This window comes from Mus pahari, chromosome 14 (genome assembly GCF_900095145.1).
Source record: "Mus pahari chromosome 14, PAHARI_EIJ_v1.1, whole genome shotgun sequence".
Classification (NCBI taxonomy): domain Eukaryota; kingdom Metazoa; phylum Chordata; class Mammalia; order Rodentia; family Muridae; genus Mus; species Mus pahari.
In genome coordinates this window covers 22,354,105-22,378,413 of record NC_034603.1, presented here as the reverse complement: position 1 = coordinate 22,378,413, position 24,309 = coordinate 22,354,105, and the positions used below count along the sequence as shown (strand labels likewise).

Below are 24,309 nucleotides of genomic sequence, written 5' to 3'. Positions count from 1 at the left end.
CACCATTAGCCTGACGGGAGAGACACAGAAAGAATAAACATTCATTTCAAACGGAAGGAAAATGTCAATGAAAATCCAGCCCTTCCTTAGGAGTGATGGTAACTTTCAATTCTGACTCCATGGCTGCTGGCCGCTGTTTGAGCGTCTTGGGTCTGAGGGAGTCTAGCCATGCCCTGAAGTGGTGGCGGCTTCACTCAGGCTTGGTGCCTCAGATTTGAGTGTTTATTGTTCTGAGACATGTATAGGATTTCCTTATGAAGACATGTATAGTAGCTTCATTATGAAAAAACAATATGGGAGCCAGCCAGGCGTTATGGCACATGTCTATAATCCCAAAAGTTGGGAGTCTGAGCCAGGAGGATGGTAGCACATTTGAGTTCAGCCAGGGCTATACACTGGGCTAAACAGAAAGACCTCTCACGAACCCTATATCATCATCATCATCATCATCATCATCATCAATACATAAAAGCAAAAAATGATGAAATTGATTGCAGGGCCTCGAGTCTCAATTGTCCTTGGCTTATGGGTCAACCTTCCCTCCAAGGGTGTGCCTTCTGTTGGAGCTGACTGTCTACTGACCCTGCCCTGACCGTCTCTTCCAGTCTCTCTTACCCTCTTGGCCTAAGAGAAAAGTCCAGTGAGCGGTTGTTCTCTGCTTCTTCCTGCAACCCTACTCACGCCAAAAATAAACATAAAAATGAAAAGGCAGGTCTTCCCTGAGCAGGGTTCCCGTCCCAGAGAATACACAGGGGCTTGTTCTTGTCTGCTACACGCATGAAGGTTTCTCAAAGGCAAGCACGCAGGCCCCAGCAGAGGCAAATGGTCTCATCTGGCCCCAGAGCCAGGGAGGGCTCACACTTCTCATGTACCTGACAGACTCAACACCCAGATTCTAACCAAACAGTAGCGACCTTCCAGACAGAACACAGAGAGGCCCTCTGGCTGAGTGACACCAGGGGTGTTGGCAGGGCTGGGGTGTTGGCAATAGTGTTCCCCACTTCAAAGGATTTACATGAGTGTCTGATGCCTGCCAGGCACCGTGCTCAGTACTTTGTAGCCATGATCTCGTTGGTTCCTTGTGGCAACATCCAAGGCAGCATCCTATTGCCTCGTAGAGGCAAACAATATTATTATCCTCATTTTTAAAATAAGGAAATGTGGACAAGAAAGATAGTTTAGTGAGTAAAAGCACTGGTTAAGGCTTGGGACTTGAATTTGATCCCCAAGGCTGTCATGGTAGGAGGAGAGAGAATCGATGCGTTCAGGTTGTCCTCTGACCTCATGACCACCATGAGGCGCGCACACTCGGGTACATAGAGTAAATAAATAAATAAATAACACAGGTACACAAGAGAAGGAAAGAAAGAAAGAAAGAGAAAGAAAGAAAGAAAGAAAGGAAGGAAGGAAGGAAGGAAGGAAGGAAGGAAGGAAGGAAAGGAAAGGAAGGAAGGAACAAAGGAAGAGAGAGGGGGGAGAGAAAGACTTTTTACAGTGAGAGAATGAGGTATATTTGTTTGGGATAAAAAACTGGGAGCCATAGCCAAGAATGCTATGAAGATTTTGTTTCATATTCTACAAGTGGGCCAGGGTGTAGCCCAAGAGAGGAGTATAGCTATAGGAACGTAAAAGGCAGCCTGGTTCCTGGTTGAGCTAAGGCTAGAAACCCCGGTAACCCTAAAAGGCTGGCAGGTGTTTTGCCCTGCTCCCAGAGAACCAGGCTCCTGGCACGAGGACACAAACCTACATGGATCTGTGGCCATCAGTCAGGTAAGGGCAGTGCCCCAAGCCCCTCCACAGGTAGAGGACACAACCTATGGTCACATAGCCTCAAGACAGATCTCCATTTTACTGAGGTACCTAAAGGCCTGGAGGACATAACCAATAAATTTTCCTTCCCAGACACTCCTCCCTACAAAAGATATTTAGCCTCAGGTCCGCCCTGAGAAGTGGAGTACAGTTTTACTCATCCACTTTCTGCCATGACAATAAAGCTCTTAAAACCACAGACTGCCTCTTTTCCATCTGGATCTGCCATGGGGAGCAATGGAGAAGGCTTCCACCTAAAGAGCTGCCGTCTGCTCTTTTCTCCCTCAGCCCCAGGCTAGATCCAGCCCGAGGGCCCCCTCTCCATTCTCAGTTCTTCTGCAGCATCCAGTGGCACCTGGGTGCCCAAGAGCCTGAGAATCGGATACCCCAGGCCTCCCTGCAGGCCTGGGGACCCCTGAGCCATCTCTGGCAGTCCCGCACCTCAGACTGCGTTCCCCCATCCCCAGAACCATGTCCCACGGCTCCCCACTGCTTGAGGGTAAGTGTGGTCAAGACTTCCCACCTCCTGTCTCCCTGAGTGGCCCAAACCCTATGGCGGAGTGGATGCGGGACTAGCCCCACATATAGCTTTGCTCAAAGTGATAAAAACAACTTCCACAAGTGTCAAAGGAGCTGAAGTACCCCTTATCCATCAACACCAAGTGTTTCCCTTTTCCAGATGCCAATCTCTCACCTGGGGGCCAGTGTCCCTGGCTGTGGTGGTTCGAATGATAATGACCCCCATAGGCTCATGGCAGTGGCACTATTGGGAGGCAGGGTCTTGTTGGAGTAGGTGCGGCCTTGTTGGAAGAAGTGTGTCACTGGGGGTGGGCTTTGGGGTTCCAGAAGCCCAAGCCAGGCCCACTAAGCTGTCTTTCTTCTTGCTGTCTCCCCATCTGGATGTTGAACTCTAAGCATCACATCTGCCTGCAGGCCGCCACGTTTCCCATCGTGATGGGAGTAAACCTCTAAACTGTAAGAGGTTCCTCAATGAAATGTCTTCCTTTATAAAACTTTCTGTGGTCATAGTGTCTCTTCAGAGCAATAACACCTGGACTACACGCTGACTTTCTCAGATCTGCTAAAAAAAATGTACCTCCTTCTAGTTAGTCAGCAGCCTCCACATACTAATAAACCTTTCCTGGATTCCATGAGAGACAGGGAGTTGTTGGAAGGCCCAAGTTCTGACCACCACACAGGCCACTGTCACTGTCATCGGGGCAGTGGGAGCAGGAAGCTAGGGACAAGGTTGGGGCACATATGAACAGGTGCCCCTCTCAGTGAACCGATCTGCACACCCACCCATCACTGACACGAGTGTGGAGCACCAGCCTCCAAACCTACATACCGGCAGCCATTTCCCAATGTCTCCAGTGTGAAGCCAGCCGTCGCTGTCCAGGGCCTCCTTTGTCCTGTCCTCGTCTTTTAAGTAGCCTTTGAACACATTTGGTCCTTTCACACATATCTGTGGGGGGAAACAGCATAGCTTTGCTCACTCGTGATACAGGAGAGCCAACAGTGACAGACTGTCAGCGGGCATGAGAAAAGGTGTGCTCTCCATCTACTGGAAGGCCGCCGTGGACCAGAGGGTGTGAAGCAGCCCTCTGCTGTCCCTTGCTGTCTCTGAATCAGTGTCTTCCCTGTGTGGGCTGTCCTTTCTTCATTTGTCACTTCTCCCTTAGGAGTCCCTGACCTTGGGCTCATGCTGTTTGGGGATACTTGCCACAGATACCGATGACTGGCTGATCCTACCAGAGATGCTCAGGCCCCCTGCTTCACTGGCTGGCAGGAAGCCCGATTCTCCATCCATTCCATCCATTCCCTCGGGCTGAGCAAGAACAGCTCAGCTTGGCCCACTTCATGTGGCCTATTTGATGTATGGCCATGTTTCTGACGAGACAAGCTATATTGCAGCAACCCATACCACAACGGGGCACACGCACGTGTGGGGGAGGGAGTACTTCCTTTAAAGTCCAGAAATTAATGACTTTGCATGCAGGTAAGGAAAAAAATGGCTTTAGCCCCACTGTCCTTTGCTTCTGCTTGGCTACATGTGACATTCGTAGAAGCAAGGGTGACATCTGAACCTCACCTCTCCTTCTCCTTTGCAGGTCCAGTAGTTGAGTTCCTCTGCATCGACCAGCTTGATGTGGTTGCAGGGCAGAGGTGCCCCTACGTGCCCTAGGATACCAGAACAAGGTGATGCTAGTTCAGTGGTTCGGTACCATGGTGCTTGACATCTCTGGGGGATCCCTAAGCATCCTGGTAGAGTGGAGCATGCCTACAATCCCAGAACTTGAGAGGTAGAGGACACAGTATCAGGAGCTCAAGGTCATCCTAGGCTGCATAGTGAGTGGTTTGAGGCCATTCCTGGGCCACCTAACCTGGGCCTTACTGCTAACAAAACAAAACAAAACAAAACAGAGACAAAACAAAAATGGAAACAAACCCCCAGGTGGGTTAAAGCAGGGAGCTGTGGGACCAGAGTAACACACCTTTATGCAGGTGCTGGTAACAGGGACAAACCGAGGGTAAAACTAAACTCTGGGGAATGCAGAGTGTGAGCTCCACTTTAATATATCTATTCACACACAGGGTTCTCTGTGCAGCCCAGGTTGTCTTGAAATTCACTACAGCACCCAGGCTGACCCCAAACTTGTGGTTCTGTGTGTCAACCTTACCAGTCTTGCAATTATAGGAAGGCACCACCATGTGATACTTACATTGGTTCTTAATTTATCTACATTTATTAGTATTATGTGTGTGTGTGTGTGTGTGTGTGTGTGTGTACACAAGTACACATGCCACAGCACATGTGTGGAGGTCAGAGGATAGCTCAGAGGAGTCAGTTCTCTCTTTACATCATGTGGATTCTGGGGATTGTCAGGCTTGGTAGCACAAGCCTTATGTTTGGTTCTTACGGAGTGGGACCCAGCACAAACCTACATAGAGGCCCTGAGTAAGGTGGGAGTCTCATTCCACCATGCATGGTTAGGAGGTTGTAGAGTGGTACCCACATCAAGACATTTTTCCAGCTACGCATAGTGGTGCACAGTTGTAATAGGAGATGAATGCGGAGGATCAGGAGACGGAGGCCAGTGTGTGCTACACGTGGATCATAAGCTACAACCAGTACTTTTATTTTTAACCCTTAGTCAGGCTCATGATTGGTACGTACAGAGACAACCCAGAGTGCTTGCTACACTGCAGATTTGGACTGAGGTCTGGGATGAGGGTCTGCCTTTCTCACAGGCACCTAGGCAGTATGGATGCCATTGTACGCAGTACTGCACTTAGGTAAGCAAGGAACAGAAAACCAGGATGAAGTTACTCTTCCCTGGGGTTGCAGGGCAGGGGGAATCAAATTCTAAAGTTTGATGATCTTATGCACTCCAGCCACAAGATCCTATCGAAGTCATTCACTAGCCTTTGTGGTCTTTACCTCACATGTTGGGAAGCAAATGGAGTGCTAGGTAGGTGCTGGCCAAGGTCCTGAACCAGATGTGCCACGGGTATGAAAAAGAAGGCTGGGGCACTTGGGTTTCTCTTTTAGAAGACAAATTGCTAAACCTGTTATGATATTACACAAAGAGACATCAGCTTTCTGACACCCAGCCTCTTAGGGTTCCCAGTAAGGATGAATTAAAAACTCAACAGTTTTAAATAGGACAGCATTAAAGATGGCATCTGAGGTAAGTGGGGTTAGAGTGGACTCAGGGTTCTAAGTTTGGTCCCCAGAAGCTGCACGATGGAGAGAACTGACTCATGCAATCTTCCTTCAGATATTTACATGTGCACTGTGAAACACACATGCTCTCTCACCCACACAAATAAATAAATGTAATTTTTTAAAAGAATGAAAATACCCAAAAGGGATGCAATTCTTGGAATGGTGACTTGGTACAGTGGAAACAACAAGGAGAAAACACACACACAGACACACACAAACACAGACACAGACAGACACACACAAACAGACACACACACACAGACACAGACAGACACAGACACACACACAGAGACACAGAGACACAGACACACACACACAGACACACACACACACACACACACACACACACACACACACACACACACAGCTAGGTCCTGGAGAAATGGCTCAGCTTACTTCTCTTACAGAGAAGAATTTGGTTTCCAGCATCCATGTTAGGCAGCTCAAAACTATCTGCAACTTTGGCTCCAGGGGATCTGATGCCCTCTTCTGGCCCCTGTGGACATTTGGACTCAAGTGCACATTGGACATACATAAAATTAAAATTAAATATTTGTATAATTAAAAAAAATAGTGAGCATGACTTTCAAAGAGAGTTCCTGAAGTTTGTATGGGAAGCAAGCAGCCTTCACCCAGCTGGAGTGAAATATTCAGGGTTCATGAAAAAAAAAAATCACTCCTTATCTGGCTCAGTCAAATACAGTTTCCATTTTGTATCTACCTATCGTGTTTCAAGATTCTGTGAAATACTGTTGCATTAACTGGCTTTTTTCTTTTGCAAGCTCATCATTCCGAAATTTCCAGTCTGTATTTGAGCAGACGTAAGCACAGAGAGTGGCCGCAGGGGAAGCATCCTAAGGAATTCTTTTGTGAGTGCTTTCCAAGTTTGTTCGGTGCCTAATGGGAATCTGGTGATGGGAGACCCAAAAGCTAACTACTACAGACCTACTTCAGTCTGCCTAGGCGGTGGGAAATCCTCACTCTGAGAGTGTGCACGGCCTCCTCCTTTCTGAGGTTGTCGCTGCCTTCTACACCACAGGAGCCCCATCCTTAAGACATGGTCCTCAGAGGAGCTGGAGACGTGGTTCTTCTTCCAAAAGGGCTGGGGCTCGACTCCTAGCACCCGCATATTGGTTCACAACCATCCATAATTCTAGTTCCAGGAGATCCAGCACTCTTTCCTGACCCCAACAGGCACCACACACACACACACACACACACTGTGCACATATGTGCATGCATGCAAAACACTCTACATTTTTTTTTTATACAAAGAGAGAGTTGTCTGTCACAAGTCACATTCAACTCATAGCCCTCTTCTTTTTTTGTATAGAGCAGTGTGGTGATGTAGGATCTACAAAAAGCAGTGTGCTGGTATTAGAAGCATTTACCACGTGGAGTTCTAGCCTGTGCTCCACACTTTGTACAACTTCTATCTATTAATAAAACAAAACAAAACCAAAATAAAAAGCAAACAAACAAAAAGCAGGAGGGAGAGATAGACACTTGCTGCTGAGTTTGAAGACTTTCACTTTGTCCCAGAAATCCACACAATGAAAGGGGAAAACAAACCCTTGTTCGTTGTTCTCCAACTTCCACAGGGTGCCAGGGTATGTGCGTACACACACACAACATAAACAAAGTAAATTAATGCAGTTTTAAATTACAAATAAAAATTTAAATAGGGGACGGTACAAAAAAGAAAGTGCAAAAAAATTGCAACAAAGAAAACATTAGAGCCATAGTATCACAATTCAGATACCCCCCCCCCGCCACCACCCCTCACCGCATTACCTCACATCCTGCCCCCTCCCCACCCCTGTAAGCTCTCCTACCTGATGTCCAGTCCCCTGGAGTTGTGAAGGTACACCCAGCTGTGCATTCAGTTTGCCCATAACCTTCATAGACCTTCAAGCAAAACAGAAACTGTGATGTGGGCCACACTGCCTCAGAATCGTCTGGTAGCCCCTCTTGGCCAGCTTGCCTCCTTCTGCAGCTCCCAGTGAGGCTGGTGGAGACATGTAGTGCCCTGGTAGCTGACACTGGCGGGAATGAACACAGTAGGGCTGGGCTGCTACTTTTTTTTTTTAAGATTTATTTATTTATTATATGTAAGTACACTGTAGCTGTCTTCAGACACCCCAGAAGAGGGCGTCAGATCTTGTTACGGATGGTTATGAGCCACCATGTGGTTGCTGGGATTTGAACTCCGGACCTTTGGAAGAGCAGTCGGGTGCTCTTACCCACTGAGCCATCTCACCAGCCCTGATCTGCTACTTTTAACCATGAGTACTTAGGCTGTGCGGTTTGGAATAAAGATTTCTGGCCAGTTTTTAGCCATAGGCTCTATCTTCACTTGGATAAATGCATACTCAAGATAAATATTCTAGATCTACTACAGGCCTGATTTTATCTTTGGTGTTCCTCTCCAGGCCCTGGGGTTCAAGGCATCGGAAGCCTAACAACTTAAGCGCTGTACATAAGAAACAGACACGTTTAGCTTCCTGCCCTGCTGCAGCCACGACACGATACCCTGCCTCTGTAGGAAGCTGAACAGATTTTAACCGAATGGATAAATTAAGAGATAGTTTTGTTTGTTCATTTGTTTTGTTTCTTAGAGTTAACCGAACAACAGCACGCAGAGGGGCTGTCCTTTCCTGATGCTCTTGCTTTGTGATGGGAGACACTTTGAAGGCTATAGAGAGCAGAGAGGCAGGGCCGGATGATGCAGAGGCTCCAGCACACTAAGGATGCATGTACATTTTTATTTTTAAAAACATATTTATTTCATACGTATGTGTCTGAGTATATATGTATGTGCACCATGTATGTGTGGTAACAGTGGAGGTCAGAAGAGGGTGCTGGATCCCCTGCAACTGGAGTTGTGAGCCATCAAGTGGTTTCTGGAAACCAAACTCAGGCCCTCTGGAAGGCCATTAAGTATTCTTAACCATTGAGGCACCTCTCCAGCATACAGATATAGATACAGATATATATGCAGATATATAGATATACAGATATACTAATACATAGATATATAGATATATAGTTCATCTGATTCCTTTTCCTTTTGCTGAATCTTCCGAGGTTCCAGGTAAAGGACTCTCATAGCATGGATATTCCTGGGGGTTCCCAAAAGGTGGCAAAGCCATTCTTGTTCTCTGTGGCTGTGTGTTTTTCTTACCCACAGAGTGAAAGGTTTGGGCCCCTGGCATCTTCCTCTATACCTGTGATACCCAGTACACATCCCACCACCCCCAAGGAAGGCCCGGGATGATGATACCTGGCATCCCAGAGCTGCTCGTAGGAATCCCAGAACTGTTGGTGACGCGGGGGCTGCTCCAGTGACGATCATCCTCACATGCCCCCCGAGACTGGCCTGTGGGAAGAGAGAAGCTGCCAATGATGGTGACACATGAGGTGGTCCTCATTTACGGTCTGCTTTCAACAGCTGGACCCTGGGTGCTGGGGAACGGGTCAGGAAGAGAGAGAGCCACGTGCTGAGGAAGTCGCTTCTCTTTTGTAATAAATGTGGCTTAGTTGTCAACCTAACCCAGATTGTCCCGTTCTGTGGCCGACTCTGAGTGCTGTGATTCCATGAGGCAATTTTAATAACGTGTTTCTCCCTCCTTAAATGATTCGTCTGCTTCTCCAAGCTCTCATTATTCACCGGGCTCCAAAACAATTACTTAAGACAATTTTCTCCAGCTCCACCTCCAGCTTCCATTTTAATGGCATCGACTTTTTCTCATGTAGAAATCAATACCATGCTTTATTTACTATGTTCTGCAGGGGACAAAGGATACTTGAAACACTTTGTTTCTGTAAGTTGAGCCAAGAGAGCTTAAATATTAATTTTCATGGCTAAAAACAGAATAGCAAGAAGAGGCCTGAGCTGATACCACTAATGAGCGAGATTCCTAGGGTGGTGCAGGACACAGGGACTGTGGTGGCGATGTAGCAAGGAACAATTCGGGACTGGCCTGATTCAGGAGAAGCTGACTTGACAGGACAGGACACAAGGAAAGGGAGAGAGGACTCCTGTTTATCTAGAGAGAAGTAAGTGCCGTTGAAAGCCCACCATCACCAGTTTACTGGGAATGGCAGGAGGAAGCCCAGGCCTCCAGGTCCAGGTTCAGTGGAACAATGGCCTGAGCACCCAGCAAGGTGGAGTTCAAAGGACCTACTCTCTAAGGGCCTTTTCAATACATATTATGTATGTATATATATGTGTGTGTGTATGTATGTATGTATATGTCTATATATATGCATGTATTTTGTGTATATATATATATATTTGTGTGCATATATGTATATGTAAGTATATGTATATAATATTTTTAATTAATTCTTTGAGAGTCTCATACCATATTCATTTCCCCACTCCTCCTGTTAACTCCACCAGGGTCCATCCCTGACTCCCTCACCTCTCTCCCAACTTCCTGTTTTCTTTTTTCATTTTGGTTTGTTTAACATCCTATGGAGTCCAACTTGTGCAGTCCATCTATGCATGGGTGTGAGGCCATCTACCAGAGTGTGGTCAACCTAGGGGGTCCTTATTGGTCATCTTCTCCATTTCTCCCATGAGATCACCCAGCAGGCACAGTGCCACTCTGGACTCACAGACTCACTTCTTTACCTGAATCTTATTAAAGAAGAGTTCATCCCAGATACTATTGTTTCTGATGATTCCGCTCCGGACCTCGGCCTGCTTGCGCTTTGCCGCAAACTCCAGGAGCCAGCGCTTTAGTGAGGTGTCTGCCTGGTGGAAGATCTGAGGAGCACAAGTGGGAGACAGCAGTCAGGCAGGGCCTGATTACCTTCCTTCTAAACATACCCTCCAGGAAGAGGGCCCACGATGGCCAGCAGAGGACCTGTGTTTCTGTGTACACCTGTGAGAGGTCACTGGATTTGTAGTGTAAAGCCGAGGGTTAATGCTATCGAGGGCCAGGCACATTTTGGCGATGGGAAGGAGATGGGATAGAAAGAAGGGAGGGGAAGAGAAAAGAGGAGAGGGGAGGGGAGGGGAGGAGAGGGAGGTCAGGTCTCTTTAACCAGAGTTTTTTTAGACTGGAAGGAAGCCAGAGAAGGAAGCATAGGAAAGACTTGGGGAACACAGGAAGGAGACTAGTTTTCAGACCTGGGTTGGAGGGAAGGAACCCCCCCACACACACACCTGGAACCCCAGATTCCGTCGTCCACACCAGCAAATGAGAACCTCCCAGTCCATGGGACCCACCTTGTCATACATCCGATTCAGCAGCCGTGGGACCACAGGGAAGATGGTGGGGCGGAGAGCCTTCATGTCATCTGAGAGGAGGCGGATGTCTCCCTGGAAGAAGCCCACGCGCCCTCCGTGGCAGTAGACAACAGACTGGGGGAGAGGATAAGAAGGTGGGATCGCTTAGGGTGGGAACTCCTGGCTGCAGGCCAGACCTATCCAAAGTTTTGCCCTCCATGAAGAACACCCAGGATCCCAACCCAGCTCTGGCTGCTGCCATAACACACTGAGTGGCAGGTGAGTGACCCGCCCACTGACCCACAACCTTTTTACCAAGTCCCAGCCAGGCCTAAGGAGAGGGTCAAGTGGAATGACGCTGGAGCGGCCATTCTTGTTTGGTGCCTGCTCCTTCACACCCACTCTCAACCCTAGACATGAGCCACCCCATCCCACCCAGAAAACTTGGGTCCTTGAAATGTTCTATTATCTACACTCCATAAATGGATCCCTAGAGATGCTTTGGATTTCCCAGAGACATCTCTGCAGCTGTGGCATGAAGTGCTATCTTCCTTGGTTACTAGAGGTGATGGGAGACCAGGGACTCCTGGCTGGCTCCTAGGGGGCCAGAAGCACATGAGGCGCCTTATCGTGTGCTTTGTTCTTTAACGCCCAGGGCAGCTCTTTAAGGAAGGCAGTGTTCCAGCCATGATCATTGGTGGGAGAAGAACGCAAGGCTCAGAAAGGTAAATAAAGTGTCTTGCCCAGCTGCGTAAAACTAGTTGATGATAATGGCTGGCATTCTAATCTAGGCCCAACGACGCCAGCTCTCCCCACCAGACAGAGCGGAAATAGACTTGAAAGATATCTTTTATTCACTGGCTGATCCTTTCAATGACACGTGTGGGAAATTCTTTGATTCCACCATCCTATATGGATTCCCTGCTTCTCTCTCTTTCTCTCTCTCTCTCTCTCTCTCTCTCTCTCTCTCTCTCTCTCTCTCTCTCTCTTTCTCTCTCTCTCTCTCTCCCTCTCTCCTTACAAGAACTGTCTGAGAACCATTGCATGGTCCAGGCCTTTAGCCTGAGAGCCATGACAGTTGGATGCCGCAGTTTTACTACTTCATTCTGGCCTTAAGACGTTTGTAAGTCGTGGAACAGGAGCATGCTGGCTACCAGAGCAGTTCCACACATAGCCGGGGTAGCAAAGCACTTCTGAAGGTCTGTCATGCTCTTGGAACCAATGCCACTAACCCAGGTCCTCTCCCAGCTGAGGTGGGTCTGGGTGTTTCCTGAAGCATCTCTCCTAGGGAGGACAGGTGGAGTGGCCCAGATCCTCAGATCTCTCTGGCCCCCTTTGTGCTACCTTCTAAGAATGGAGTCCTCTTGGCCCTACTTCACACAACCGGTGGCAGGTGAGTCCCTGCCGTAGGTGTAGGTTCTGGGCACGGAGGGTGCCTTCCCTGATGCCGCGGGGCCTTACCTGCACCATGCGCTCAAACATGTGTGCTAAAGGCAAGTAGGAAAAGTGGACATCCGCACAGGTCGGGGCCCACTGACTCTGCAAGAGAACACAGGGAGCCCAGGCAAGTCCCTGTCAGCCAGGCAGAAGGCTTACCTGGATCACTCTCTCAAACATGTGAGCCAGAGGGAGGAAGGAGATGAGCACATCGTCCTGTCTCGGAAAGATCACTTTCTGCAGGTGACGGGCATGGGAGACAGAAAGGAAAGAAACACTGACAGGAAGACAACGAGAGAGTCATCAAACAATAAAGAGAAAAAAAAATGGCCTGGGGGAGGGGGAGGGGTGGAGGAAGGGAGAGGGAGGGGGAAGACAGAGAGGTGAGAAGAGAGGGAAAAATGATGAGAGAGAGGAGGAGGTGGGGAGGAGAGGTGGCGGAGGGAGGGAGGGAGGGAGGGAGGGAGGGAGGGAGGGAGGGAGAGAGAGAGAGGGAGAGAGAGAGAGGCAGCATAGGAAGCCAAGTGTTAGGTCACAGCGCCAGTGGGTGCAGGTTATCTGCAGAAGCGAAGAGCCACGGAAGCACATATAAACCAGCAGAGCCAGGCTCCGCAGGGAAGTCTCCTCTCAGGATGGCCTGCACCTCGCCTCCCTTGTCTTGTCGCCTCTGTCTGTTGGTGTGGGCGCCAGCCTGGCTCTCTCCTCTCCCCACCCTTTCTGTAAGTAACATCTGCCGCCCTGGCTACCTAAGCAGAGTCACACGGTCTCAGTCGGCTTGATGGCACATTCTAGGCCTCGTGGAGAAAATGGCTCAGAGAGTCCTACATATCATGTATGCCAGCTGGGCTGAGTTGTGGGTGGGTGGCAGAGGAAAAGAGGCCAAGCCACAAACAGGTGGCCAGACATAGCCTCCCAAGCCACCGCTGGGAATCAGGCTGCCCTTAAAGGAGAATACACAGGCTGGGCGCTATCCCACAGCTGTCTCCCAGACAGGACGGGTCCCAGAGACACAGACTGTTCCGGCCAACAAAGGGTGTGGACTTCCTTAGTGGGACCTAACTGTTCTGGCCTGTCCTACCAGTCTCCACTCTCCTTTTGCTTTTGAGCTGGCTTGGACAGACTTCGGGATCCTGGATCCTGACTCTGAACCTGATCTCAACCAGCAATCATGCCTCCGTTTCCCACCAAAGCATCTCAGCGTCCCGAGTGTAATGCCCCACGGTACCATGTAGCATACACTCAGACCGTTTCCACAGTGGAGGAAGGGCCTGGCATCCTTCCTCCTGAAGGAAGCTATAGCACATACTCACCCTGCTTGGGACAGGTCCGCCTCCTTCCTTAGCTGTTTATAAACACTACCATGCTTTTGTCAGACCAAGAAAGCAAGCTTGTTGGACTTTGCAATTACCTTTACATACAGCCTTACAATTAGCAGCTGCCACTGTTTCTCAGACTCTAGTAGTCCTTAAACACAAAACGGCCAAATTAAACCCCAGCCTGCTTGACAAACAAGTCATCGAGGCTTACTTCTGAGATGAAGGTACACACAGGAGCTGGGAGGGATCTCACTTTTTGAACTGAAGAATGAAATCAGGCTCACATGCTCCCCAACCCCCGCCCTGGGCTTTTGGAGCTTTCTGATATCAAGTGAATGTTGGATGATGGGTCATTTCCGAGCTGGGGCTGAAAGCTAGTCTGACGGCTCATGCTTGTAATCCCAGCATCTGGGAGGCTGAGGCAGGGCATCAGGTATTTGAGGCCATCCTGAAATACATAGTAAGACCCCAACCAAAAACCAAACCAAACCAAACCAAACCAGTACTAGAGGCTAAAAGTGGTTGTATAAGTGGGGCAGCCCTCATAAAAGCAAGAACTTCCTGCCTGCAAGCGACTGCCCTAAAACAGCTCTAACCACGCCTACTCTGTGACCCTTTCACGGTGTTCATCTCAGGATGACCGTGAATACGGCCCAGACATTTGAAGACTAGAGAGTCATATGGTAGTATTGAAAAGTTGCCACCCTGGCTAGAATAACTGGAGGTGTGTCCTGAAGAAAGGCCTGCGTAGGAAGTTGGCTTTATTCACCTCTGTCACTTTCAGAAAGCCTGAGAAATCGGCCACCACGTTCCCGTGGGTGAGCATCGCACCTTTGGGGTTCCCTGAAAACAGAAGGCAAGAAAGGGTTTCATTAGGAGCCTGACAGTTACCTTTTGACCTTGACATATGAACCGTAGCATGGCACACCATGACACAGTGGGGCTACCACAACCCTACACAAAATAAATAAACAAGTGTTAAAAAGATTTAACAAGTTTTAAACGGTTAATTGAAACTAGATGTGGTGGCTTGCAACTGTAGTCTTGGTTCTTTGAAGGCCGAAGCAGGAGGATTTCTTTGAGTTTAAGGCCAGCTTGGACTATAGACTGAGACTCTGTTTTTAAAAGAGGGTGTTAATTTTATGTGCTATGTGAATTTTGCCTTTAAAAAAAGGTGGGGGGGGGGGGAGAGAAGCAAAATTGGTGAGGAGAATTTCTTTGGAGAGGGTTACACTGAGTCTTCAAGTCTCCTCTCTCAATCCTAATCTGAAACCTAAGATCGCATAGATGTTAATAGGCTCCGGGGATCCCCATGAGACAAGAGGAGAGACCAGTGACCACGAACAAGTAATAGACCCAAAGGCAGGGGTGGTCTACAATCAGGGTCAGGCCGCGAAGGTGGGAGTGGATGCTGCCTTAAGAGGAATCTGTTCACCAGGCGGGTCTGCCAGGAGAAACGGAGCCTGCCTCCCTGCAATGGTTAACTTAGACAGAGTCACCTAGGGAGACCACCCTCAGGACTGCTCTGTGAGGCATTTTCAGGGAGATCTGGCTGAGATGGGAAGACCCACCCTGAGTGAAAGGCAGGGCTAACCCATGGGCTGGGCTCCCAGAGTGAATAAAACGGAGAAAGTGAACTGAGCACCAGCACCCATCCTTCTCTGCTTCCTGACTGTGGATGCGGTGCGGCAGCTGCCTCGGCTCCTGCTGCCAGGTTTTCTATCATGACTGGCTCCATCCTTTCTTAAATTATGAGCAGAAATGGAACCAACCTCTGTTCCTTCCTTCCTCCCTTCCTCCCTTCCTCCCTTCCTCCCTCCCTCCCTCCCTCCCTCCCTCCCTTCCTTCCTTCCTTCCTTCCTTCCTTCCTTCCTTCCTCCCTTCCTTCCCCCTTTCCTTCCTTCCTCCTTTCCTCCCTCAGTCCCTCCCTTCCTCCCTAAAGCTGCTTTTGTCATATCAATGAGAAAGGCAACTGATTCACACTCCCTCCTTATAAACCTGGAGGAGGGAGTTAAGTGTGCACAGAGTTAGGAGCTATGGTGGTGGAGGGTTCAGAAGCCCAGGAAAGGCACTGCTCCCTACATCAGAACTCAGAAAAGCATCCATCAGTGAAAGAAAGTGAGAGCTTTAAACATATTCAATTGACCATCTCCCAACTTCTGCAACCCACTTCCTTGTTCTTGATCCCCATGTCAAACTTGGTAGGGGAGGGCAGAGCACCCACTAACAAGCCTGGGGAGCAGGAGAAGAAGCAGAGAGGGGAGGAGGATGGGGGTTGTGTCCTTGCTCCATGCCAAGCCCACAGGGTCAGGGAGGTCTTGGAGAAGCCTACTGGTTCCTAGTTTGGCTAGATACCTCTGAATTCAGCCTCTGTGACCATGACCATGGGACACTTTATTGCCCGATAGTAACCATGATGACATTTATCCAGGGGCAGAAAGCGAGAACTTCCCTCCCCATCACGTGGAATTCAGTAACAAGGATAAAAATAAATTCTTTCTCATAATTATATCCCCTGAGGCCTGTTTGCTCATCTTGCAGGTGATCCATTTGGCATCAGTCACAGCCTCATCTTCTAATTCAAGTGACAGAGGTGTCCCTCTGCCTAAGATGTGTGATGGATGAAATCTCAGCCTGTGAATTGGTGGTTTCTCCTGTGATGTCAACTACAAAGGTGACTCAGGGGGACATAGAAGGGTGTGCTTCTTAAAAAGTGACTATTTTTTCCTAATAGGTAGTTGTCAAAATGTCTTCCTTTGGAAGAGAGAAAGATTCACAGGCTCTGCCTCACCTGTGCTTGGCTTTTTATCCCAGTGCTCCTTCAGGCCTGAGCCATGTTATCTCTCCTAGTTGACCCTCCAGATACGAATCCTAGGAAGTCCTGGAGTCGTTTAGGTATTCTGAGAGTCACTTGGCAATTTCCACCTTCAGGTTCTGGAAGTTTCTAAGGATCCAGATACCACATACAGAAGAGGAATGACACAAAATAGATCCTTGTGCCACAGAGTTGTGGGTCTGTGTCTCTGGCTAGCGTGCGGGTGAACAACATAAGCCCGGGGCAGAAGGCCCGAGGATCAGGAGAGAAAGATGGTTTTATAGATGAAGATTCTCCACAACCTTCTTAACCTAGGAGGCAGGAGACTAACCCTGTTGACAGTTCTTCAGTTCTGTTCTGTTCTTCTCCAGCATAATGGCAAAGTTCAGACCTTTTGGAAACACACATTTTCTTCTGGATTCCAATGTCACTTTATAAACAACTATAGGGCTCTTAAATATTCCCAGAAATGTTCAGATTATCTGCATAAGTTACCTTTATGTGTGACCCCAAAGGCTGAAGGTGAAATGGATGCTCGTTGCAGATTCTGGGAGCTGACAATAAAGGTCTCCTTAGGAAGTGTGAGGTGAATCTTCCAGAAGGTTCTACACGTGTGAGGTGAATCTTCCGGAAGGTTCTACACGCTGTTCTGATCCAGAATGAGTCTACATCTCAAGCAGTATGTCTTATTAAACTGGAAGTAGAAAGTTTCTGGTTGCTCACATTGAGGACAGATGTCATCCTGTGTTTTCTTTTCTTTTCTTTTTTTTTTCTAAAGATTTATTTATTTATTTATTATATGTAAGTACACTGTAGCTGTCTTCAGACACTTCAGAAGAGGGCGTCAGATCTCCTTATGGATGGTTGTGAGCCACCATGTGGTTGCTGGGATTTGAACTCAGGACCTTCGGAAGAGCAGTCGGGTGCTCTTACCCACTGAGCCATCTCTCCAGTCCCATCCTGTGTTTTCTGAATGATCTGGGTTGCAGAACCAAAGTGCAGATCTTCCTACAGTTGTCTTTGTGCTTGGTACAGACAGTGAGACACTGCCCCCGAGGTCAAAAATCTCAGTGAAACAACATTGTCTCCCACTCGGAAGCTACTCCTCTTTGCATAACCTGTATTCACTTAACTTTCGAATCGGAGGCTAAAGAGAGGTCACGTGACTCCAAGGCTACTATAAGCAAGAAGTGTCCCTCAGAGCACCACAGGTGTTCTTCAGTAACTGGGTACAACCTGGCTCCACACAGAGCTGACAGATTCTGCTCTCTTCTGGCCTGACCAGGGGCTCCAAAGCACTGAGTGATTCTAGGACATTCCTCCCACAGGGTAGAAGAAACTCTTTCTTGGACGTTCCTGCCAAATATCAGTGTCGGGTCATATTTTCTACATTTCCCCACTAGAAGAACAGTGTAGCATCCATCAAGGCTCATAGCCAGACTCTTGGCACGCAAAGAAAGCATGTGGCTGTGCTGTGACATCGAGGACAAGTGTGGATGACATGCTGACAAGAGGATGAATGTAAGAGGCACAACACGGGCTTAGCCTAAATCCAAGGAAGTTCAAGCATGTGGTCCAGCGGGATGGTTTCAAGCCAAAGGTCTGCCTGCTATCTCAGACCTGCCAGGCACTGGCCATAACTTTAAAGCAGAAGGTATAGAACAACTAAGTCCCAACCAGTTTTCCGGCCCCGCCTGTGAATGCTGCCCCTCTGCCCAGCTAGATAAAGACAGCGTGGCTTCTGATGTGAGTCCACAGTTGGGAAGGCACTGGATGCTGACAGCTGTCCCTTCCTGCTGGTCAACAACATATTTCAACAGCGTGAAGTGTTTCCCTGGATAAAAGGATGGCATCGCTGACCAAGTGAGCCACTAAAAACCTGAAGCTACTTACTCTTGGAGGGCAGGGAGAGAGCCAAAGCTAAAAGCCACAGCAGTGATTTGTCCCCCTAAAACCATGTCACTAAAAAAAAAAAAAATTATGCTATGAAACTCAACACCAAGTAGACTTCAGGAAGTGCTATTTTAAAAGCAACATAACCCTAAAGGACACTTGTAAAATTGTGGGCTGTCTCTGGAGAGTAGAGACTATATTACCCCGCTGAAAGGATTTAATGAAATATAATTTTAAAACATCCTGAAACCCTCTTGAGTCAAGGGTAAGAGTCATCCCCATCTGATATCGGATAAAGGCCCAACCCTCAAGACCTACTGGCTTCCACAACCCAGTCTTTGTGGCTGGTCAGGGGTCGACCAAACGCTGTGTGTGCTGTTCCTGTAAAAAGTTGGGGAATTCCCAAATCACGTCCCACTGAGAACTAGCATCAGGCTGGCCAGTCCTTGGTCTGGAAGTGGATGCTGGGAACTTCTTGTCCGTTCAGGGTGAAACAAGTGATGATTTAAATGAGAATGTCTCTTAGAGTCTCATGCATTTGAGTACTTAGTCCTCAGTTGGTGCCACTGTGTGCCGTTGCTGGAGGAAGGCCACTATGTCACTGGGGACAGGCTTTGGGACTGTAAAGACTCAGCCCATCGCTAGTTTGCTCTCTTTGCTTCTTGATTGCATTTCGAGGTATGGGCTCTCAGCTTCCAGCCACCGTGTCGGCCACCCGTTGACTCGTGGTCTCCATGACCACGGGCTCCAGCTCTCTGGAACTGCAAACCTAGATAAGCCCTTCCTTTCATAGGTTGACTCGGTCATGGAGTTTTATCACAGCAATACGAAAGTAACTATTTCCTAAGTCATTGATGAAGGAGGTGGCAGTGACAAGGACACCAGGGGGGCAGTTCAAAGAGCAGGAGGCTGGTCCCGGGGCCTCCACATGGACCTGGTTTGCTGTCAAGCCTCACAGACTGTGCTCAGGGGAAGAGCAGAGTGAAAGCAGGGCCGGGGATCTGTAGACTGCAAAGTGCTGCATCCGGACCTTCTCCAGGAAGTGTTTCTAGATTATTCTTGTCAGTCTACTCCTTGGTCAGCACCAAGTACAGTCATTTACGCTCATGTCTTCTTCCTGGCAAACTTGCCCATGGCTGTCCTTGCACATCTCACCCCACATCTCGTTTGGCACCTTTAACTGCCTCCTTCCAGGTGAGGACTTGGGGACAGTAAGCCCATACTCCCTTCCTGGTTTCTGACACAAAGGCTAGGAAGGGGCAGAAGACAGAGGGGAAAGCTATTGCCCATAAAGGAATGACTCCGTGAGCAGAGACCATCTTCTAGCTTGTGACCCAGCTGCCTGGGCTCCCTTGTCCGGTGTCTAGCAGGGGCTGAGTCCCCTCACCATCTATCAACATGTGCCCAGCCCTGCCTTGCCCACCATGGCCAATGGCGAAAGCAGAAGGAAGACAACAGCAGTTGCTGGACAGGACCAGGCTGACTCCACTCCACAGAGGGCACAAGAAGATGCCTGAAGTCTCCTGCCAGGCAGCCAGGAAGAGGGGCATCTGGGCCTCAGCTTACCTGTTGTACCACTTGTGAAACACACGATGGAGAGGTCATCAGGCCGTGGGGGCTGTGGGGGCGAGAAGAGACATACGTTGGGGAGAGCCAGTGGGGTCCTCCAACACCCTGTCCCATGAGTGTGTGATACTGAGTGATGTGTTGGGCACGTTACACACTCCTGTGTGCTACAGTTGGAAAGATGGGCAGGTAATTGTCTGGGAAAGAGAAACATGTATGTGGATACATGTCTGTCCTACCAACCTCATACTTGGTCCCATTTCCCTTCCTCCCGCCTAAGCAGAGTTCGGCATGGGCTTGGGCTGCAGAAACCAATGACCCTTCCTTTCTAGTAGTCATGGCTTGTAGTTGAGCTGTTTACAGCATCCCAAGCTCTGCATCAGGCCCTAGCTGCATCACTGGGCCCATGGTCCTAGGCCAGTAGGAGGAGCCCACCTAGTCCATGTGTACACAGAGAACAGCTTTCTAAAGAGGTGGCATGTAAAGGATGTGCAAAAGCCAGCAAGATTTATCCAGATGAAGGGAGTTTCTGGGAGGGGACTTGTCGGGTCACAGACACCGTAGTGCTGGACGTAAGGCATGCTGAAGAATCATGGAGCCGTTCTCTGAGGCTGAGCCAGGGGTAGGGGAGATGTAAAAAAAAATGCACAGTGAACTCATGGAAGGGTCTAGGAAGCAGAGCTCTGGCCTGCTCTGGCCTGGATGTGAGAAAGTTCACCAGGGGTGGTGAGGGAGCAGGGAAGACCGGGCGAGAGGGGGCCTAGAAGCCAGAGGCCTTGTGAGAAACTTGAACTCCTCCTTGGTCTCTGTCCAGAAGGCAGAGACTGCCATTGTAACCTGACCTGACAGGATTGCGCGGGTTGACACCCAGAAAAGTTCAAAGAATGAAAATGAACCAAGAAAAACCCAGAATGGTGCTAATGCTTGTAATCTCAGTACAGGGAGGCGGAGACCATCAGACTGATGGGGCTCTCTGGCCAGCCAGCCTTGCCCACTTGGCCCCGCCTCCAAGAATGGCACCTAAAGAAAATCAGTTGAGTCTGACATTGGACTTCCACACTCGCTCATGTACACTTGCATAAATGCCTATATACATATAAACATATAAATATGAACATATATGCACACACACACACACACACATACACACACACACACACACACACACACACACACACACACACACACACACACAGATAGATAGATAAGTACAAAGACAGCTGAGCCACAAGCCCCTGGGCCATGAGACTCATTTCTAGTTTTTGGATGTTTTTGTCTGTCTCATGCTCTGCGGGGTTCACAACATTCAAGGGAGAAAAAGAAAAGCAAGACCTCCCCATAACAATGGAGACCCGAGGGTGGCCAGGCCTGGATGTCCTTGTGTCCCTCTGCTGTCCTCAGTCCCTCCCCGGGCTCCCAGCCCACAGCAATGTTGGGCAGCTGGGCAGGCACTCCTAGACTGCGTCCAAGATCTGCTTATTAATAAGGAGGTGCTCGCTGGCCTGTCTACCCAGCTGTGTGCAGTGAGGGCTCCTATGTGCAGAGAGGATCTTTCTTACTCACTAGCTTGCTCGCCAGTGCCTGCTGGGAGATTAGCTTACCACTGGGGCATGGTGATTCTCTCGGCCACAGTCCTGAAAAAAAAAAAAAAGAAAAAGAAAAAAGAAAAGAAAACACTGACTTAAAAAGGTTCAAAGGTTGCTATAAATGAATAAAAATCAAAATCACTCACCACAGTGGGCTTTGCTCTTACACCAAACCCGGAGTTTAGGGTCCCTGATCAGACATGGACTGTGGTGACAAATGCCACGTGGTGGCCCCTCCTCAGATGCATTCTAGCCTTAGCTCCTGGTAAGAGGGAGAATGCCAAGGGGCCACAGGCCCACCCCATATGCTATGGCCAGGGAGCCTGGTACTCAAGGAGAAGCCAGTGCTACATAGACACCACTAGGTTTGGGACATGCTGGGAAACGTACACAAGAGTGGCCGAATGACCTGGGTTTCTAAATGACAACAGTCAGCGATGAGGGATGGGGGGGTGGCAGTGGGAACGCAGGGAGAGGAGCTGCCCGTGCAGGAGTGGCTAATGTCACAAAGTGTTACAAGTGCATAGGGTCATGGATGCAGTGAAGGGGAGAGAGAGAGAGAGAGAGAGAGAGAGAGAGAGAGAGAGAGAGAGAGAGGTGTGAGGACAACTGGAGTGGAGGGCTTGGGGGGATGGGGCGGGGTCTACGTTCCATACAGCATGGTAGAGGACAACTACCATGACAACTGAGCAAGCCTGGGGTTCAGGAGGCCAGGACGCCTTACACTGCTCTATTAGCCCACACACTGCCACCAATCTGACACCTCTGGGGTGGCCATGCATGGGAAAATTAATTTTTCGGGCTGCTGCAAGAGTCTGGATCCTATTGACAAGAACCTTCCCAGGTTCCTGGATCATCAGTCCTGTGGTACACATAAGCTTATACCTTCTGCAAGTGAGGAAGCTCAAGAGGCCATGTGAGTGCTTCCCAGATCAGTGACATCATCCGTCTGTTGGTGCCTGGGGCCGCTGCTGGACCAGTCTCCAAGTGCTCCGACTTAGAAGGCGCACATTAGCACAAACCCCAGAACTTCCTCCACTACTACTTGCAATGTCTGCCTTGTCTTGCCACCGATGAATCTGAAGGGCCCAGAATAGCCACACGCACCCCGCTCCCCCACTCCCAGGCATGAGCAGGGTAGGTAGTTAGCAGCTGTGAGCTGGCAGCTGGACAGCTGTAACCCCACAAGCATCCTCCATGCAGTCTCTCACCTCTATAGCCTGCATGGACTTGATGTCCACCCCACACTTCTTTCCTCTCTCTCTCAGGGCATCCTCAAACGGCTCCATGAGGATGACCAGCTTGAGGCCCGGAGTCTCCTTCCTCTCCACGTGCTCCAGCAGAAGTGTGGCCTTGTGGGGTTTGTCCACGATTACCGTGCAGATGTCCGCTGCGGGGACCAGTGGAGGAGAGGCAGGCTGAGTAGGTGTAGACTGGGACTGGACAGGCCACGAAAGGCCACTATGCCAGCTGGTGTGTAAATACATGTGTGAGACAGGCTATGAGTGTCATGCACTGGGAGGTGTCAAGGGCAAAGGCCAGGGAGCATCCTGAAGCAGACACTTTCCTTCAGGCAGCCCCATTACCTTAGGTCTGCCTGGGATATTTACTGCCACGGGAAGGATGATGTCAAGCTACAGGAACCTTACCCGGTCATAGCCTTTTAGAAAACAGAGAGAGAGAGGCTCTCTCTTGGCATCCCAGACCCATGGAAGGAGGCTTTAGGTGAATCCTAAATAAAGAACGGTTCAAACTCAGGAGGCCAAGTCAGGGGCCGTCATATAAGCCCCTAGAGTTTTGGGTTGCTTTTTTTCAAATTGTGAGATAGTCTCACACAGCCCAGGCTGGTCTCTAGCTGGCTGTGCTATGGAGGATGGCTTTGAACTTCTGATCCTCCTCCTTCGACTTTCCAAGTGCTGGGATTTCAGACATGTGCCACTGGGTCTGGCTAATATCTTAGTGTTTTCTGAGAGCAGAAGTAAAAGGCCTCTTGTGAATTGCCCGACCATCAGTGTGACCCAAGAGGCTGGAGGATGAGGGGTGTGGTTGCTTGTTCAGGAGGGAGTGGAGCTGGAGCTCACCAGTGTTGATGATGTAGCTGATAGACCCTGGGCCCAGGGTGTCATAGAGCGGTACCACCACCATGGAATACGTGTAGCAGGCCAGCTCAGCAATGATCCACTGCAGAAGTGCAAAGTTGGGGTTAAGGGGAAGGAGGTAAGATCAGTGCAGTGAGTCAGTGTGTGCCAAGGCTAACCCAAAGGGCTCTAGATGATGCTGTCCACACTTGTGCTTAACCCCCGGATCTCATGTTCAAACACTCCCTGACGCTGTAAGGGGCCCTTCATCATAACTTTTCCTCTCTGTGACTCTAGTTACAATGTGGATGGGACTTATATGGGACAACCATTCCTGCTGCAGGGAAGATCTGGGCACGCAACTGGTGACACTATGGCCCCAGATCTCACTTTCTGACAGTCCCAAAGCCCTATCAAGAGCAGAAACAAGACTCCCAGTCCCTGTTCCACTGGTACCTCTGAAAGTAGTCAGACACATCCTCACCTCTGGCCGATTTTGTGCAAAAACACCAATGAACTGCTCTGTGCCCACTTTACAGTCGTGCTGGAGAAGCCCCGACCCCAGAAATTCAGCCCTTTTGGCCACCTGCACACGGATGGGTGGGGGTGGGGGTGGTAGAGAAAGGAGAAGGCTTGAGCAGGGATTGTCCAGTCTTGTCTCTTCTGGGCTCCCCATCCAGGCGCGCAGGCAGCCCCTTGAGGCTGAGGCAGAGGGATTTGGTGGGAAGGCCAGAAAAATAAAACGTGATCCGCTCTGGCTTGTCAGCATTCCATCGCGGATGTGTGTGTGCAGGGGGATCATGAAGCCCCGTCTATCCCGCGGGAGATGTCCATGGTCAA

General features: G+C 49.4%; 1 protein-coding gene across 6 annotated transcripts in view; it reads right to left on the bottom strand.

Moving 5' to 3' along the window:
• The window catches only part of Acsl6 (acyl-CoA synthetase long chain family member 6), a 61,549-nt gene that overhangs the window by 15,583 nt on the left and 21,657 nt on the right, over positions 1–24,309 (bottom strand). For 3 of the 6 annotated variants that reach the window (XM_021213185.1, XM_021213182.1, XM_029545968.1), the window contains exons 5-17: positions 23,954–24,055; positions 23,473–23,572; positions 22,603–22,781; positions 21,407–21,439; positions 19,806–19,857; positions 14,301–14,374; positions 12,375–12,452; positions 10,779–10,913; positions 10,179–10,313; positions 8,823–8,918; positions 7,375–7,447; positions 3,902–3,990; positions 3,158–3,274 (exon numbers count right to left, since the gene is read on the bottom strand). In XM_021213185.1, the coding sequence (XP_021068844.1) occupies positions 3,158–3,274; positions 3,902–3,990; positions 7,375–7,447; positions 8,823–8,918; positions 10,179–10,313; positions 10,779–10,913; positions 12,375–12,452; positions 14,301–14,374; positions 19,806–19,857; positions 21,407–21,439; positions 22,603–22,781; positions 23,473–23,572; positions 23,954–24,055 (1,263 nt within the window). Of the gene's footprint in view, positions 1–3,157; positions 3,275–3,901; positions 3,991–7,374; positions 7,448–8,822; positions 8,919–10,178; positions 10,314–10,778; positions 10,914–12,239; positions 12,318–12,374; positions 12,453–14,300; positions 14,375–19,805; positions 19,858–21,406; positions 21,440–22,602; positions 22,782–23,472; positions 23,573–23,953; positions 24,056–24,309 lie in introns of all 6 variants that reach the window. The other 3 variants (XM_021213183.1, XM_021213186.1, XM_029545969.1) reach the window with 2 other exon arrangements.